Source organism: Urtica dioica, chromosome 10 (assembly GCF_054948205.1).
Source record: "Urtica dioica subsp. dioica isolate 48M chromosome 10, U.dioica_male_clone48M_v1_H2, whole genome shotgun sequence".
NCBI lineage: Eukaryota > Viridiplantae > Streptophyta > Magnoliopsida > Rosales > Urticaceae > Urtica > Urtica dioica.
In genome coordinates, this window is record NC_142765.1 from 16917608 (window position 1) to 16919714 (window position 2107).

Here is a 2107-nt window from a genome sequence, read left to right on the forward strand (position 1 = left end):
AACTAAAATGTAATCCAGAATGCGTTAACATTGCATTTATCATCTCTTGAAGTGTCCTATTTTTACGTTCGGCTAAACCGTTTTGTTGTGGTGTTCTAGGTGCAGAACATGCATGAACATTACCATTTTCTTCACAAAAGGTATTAAAATCACTAGGAAAATATTCACCGCCCCTATCACTTCTAAGGACTTTAATATTAACTCCTAATTGATTTTCTACTTCAGCCTTATACACCTTAAAAGCATTAAAAGCATCATCTTTATGTTTCAAAAGATACACATATGTAAATCTAGAGCAATCATCAATAAAGGTAATGAAATACCTATTTCCCCCACGGGTTAACATGCCATTAAATTCACATATATCAGAGTGTATAAGATCTAACACCTTAGAATTTCTCTCTACACTATAAAATGGTTTCTTTATCATTTTAGATTTCACACATATTTCACATTTATCTAATTTATCAGATTTGCACGAAATTAATCCACATTTAATTAACCTTTTCATAGTGCTAAAACCAATATGTGCTAATCTACTATGCCATAAAGAAACAGAATCAAGCATATAAGCAGAAGGAGAAATTTCATTGATAACATTGTCAATAATACATAATTTGACCATCCCTTCACTGGAATAGCCTTTGCCAACAAATACACCATTACGGGTCAAAATAAGCTTGCCCGACTCATACACAGATTTGATCCCCGGTTTGCCTAGGAGATCGCCACTAACTAGGTTCCTACACATATCCGGAACATGGAGAACATTGGTCAAAGTGACCGTCTTCCCGGAGGTGAAGTTGAGATCCACGTTACCGATGCCGACAACTTGAGAGCGATGCTCGTTTCCCATCTGAACCGCTTGTCCATCGTTGACTTCAGAATAGGTTTTGAAGGCAGCCCTATCATAGGCGACGTGAACGGTAGCACAAGTGTCGTACCACCACCCTTGAACCTTGCCTTTGACCGCCATGAGTTCGCTCAACGTAGCGACTATGTTAGTATCGGTCATAGTGGCATCGACCTCTTTCACATCCGTCTTGCGGTGACGACAATCTCGAGCATAGTGACCGGGTTTGCCACACACATAGCAGCCCCCTTTGGACCCCTTGGATCCGGGCTTGTTACCGGACTTGGATTTGCCTGAATGCTTGAATTTCTTCGAGTCCTTTTTGGAACCCGAAATTCCTTCCTTGTCATTCCACTTCCTCTTGCCTTTAGCGCTCACCGCATTGGCCTTGGAAGTACCGGCATCCGACGTCTTCTCTCTCATCTTCGATTCCTCCTCGATTCGAAGATGTTTCTGGATTTGCTCCAAAGAGAAGTCCTCGGTATTGTGAAGAAGTTTCTTTCGATAGCCTTTCCACGAATTGGGCAACTTCGCAATAATTGCACCAACTTGGAAAGACTCCGGAATATCTATCTTCACAGCCCTCAATTTGTTTACTATAACTTGCAATTCATGAACTTGAGCAAGCATAGGCTTGTCATCAAACATCTTGAAATCAAAGTAACTCGAGACAAGGAACTTTTTGGTACCTTCTTCTTCGGCCTTGAACTTGTACTCGAGAGCCTTCCATATCTCGACCACCGATGGATTGTCGGTGTAGAGATCATAGAGTCGGTCTGACAATGTGTTCAGAATGTGACCCCGGCACAGCAGCTCGTCCTCTTGACGCTTCTTCCGGTCCGCCTTGAGTTCGTCATCATCTTCGTCTGTCGGCTCTGGGATGGGCACCAACGTCGGGTCGAGCACATAGAAGATCTTCATGGCGGTGATGAAGAAACGCATCTTGTCTTGCCAGCGAGTAAAGTTAGTGTCGTCGAAGCGATCTAACTTGACGAAGTCCTGGCTCATCACTTTCAGACTTGAAACAGATGCCTCGGTAGCCATAGCACAAGATACTATAAGATTGTTTGATAATTCTTCGAAATTGAAGACTTCGAGGCTTGAATCACGCATATGAACGCTTTCCTTATAGTATTTCGAGTACCCCAAAATGTCTTAAGGTTTCTGTATAAGAATACCGCAGGATACGACAAGCCTGGTTCGGACTGCACCAAGACAGAGTGAAAATCCGAAATAAGCAAGAACTGTGTTTCT

At 42.4% G+C, this 2107-nt stretch overlaps 1 protein-coding gene across 1 annotated transcript; it reads right to left on the bottom strand.

Moving 5' to 3' along the window:
* Positions 1–774: 774 nt before the first annotated feature.
* On the bottom strand, positions 775–1897 carry LOC149383597 (uncharacterized). Its single transcript, XM_089627848.1, has 2 exons — positions 1252–1897; positions 775–905 (listed from the first exon to the last, which is right to left on the bottom strand). The coding sequence occupies exons 1-2, from the start codon at positions 1895–1897 to the stop codon at positions 775–777; spliced, it is 777 nt and encodes a 258-aa protein (XP_089483974.1).
* Between the last annotated feature and the right edge of the window lie 210 nt (positions 1898–2107).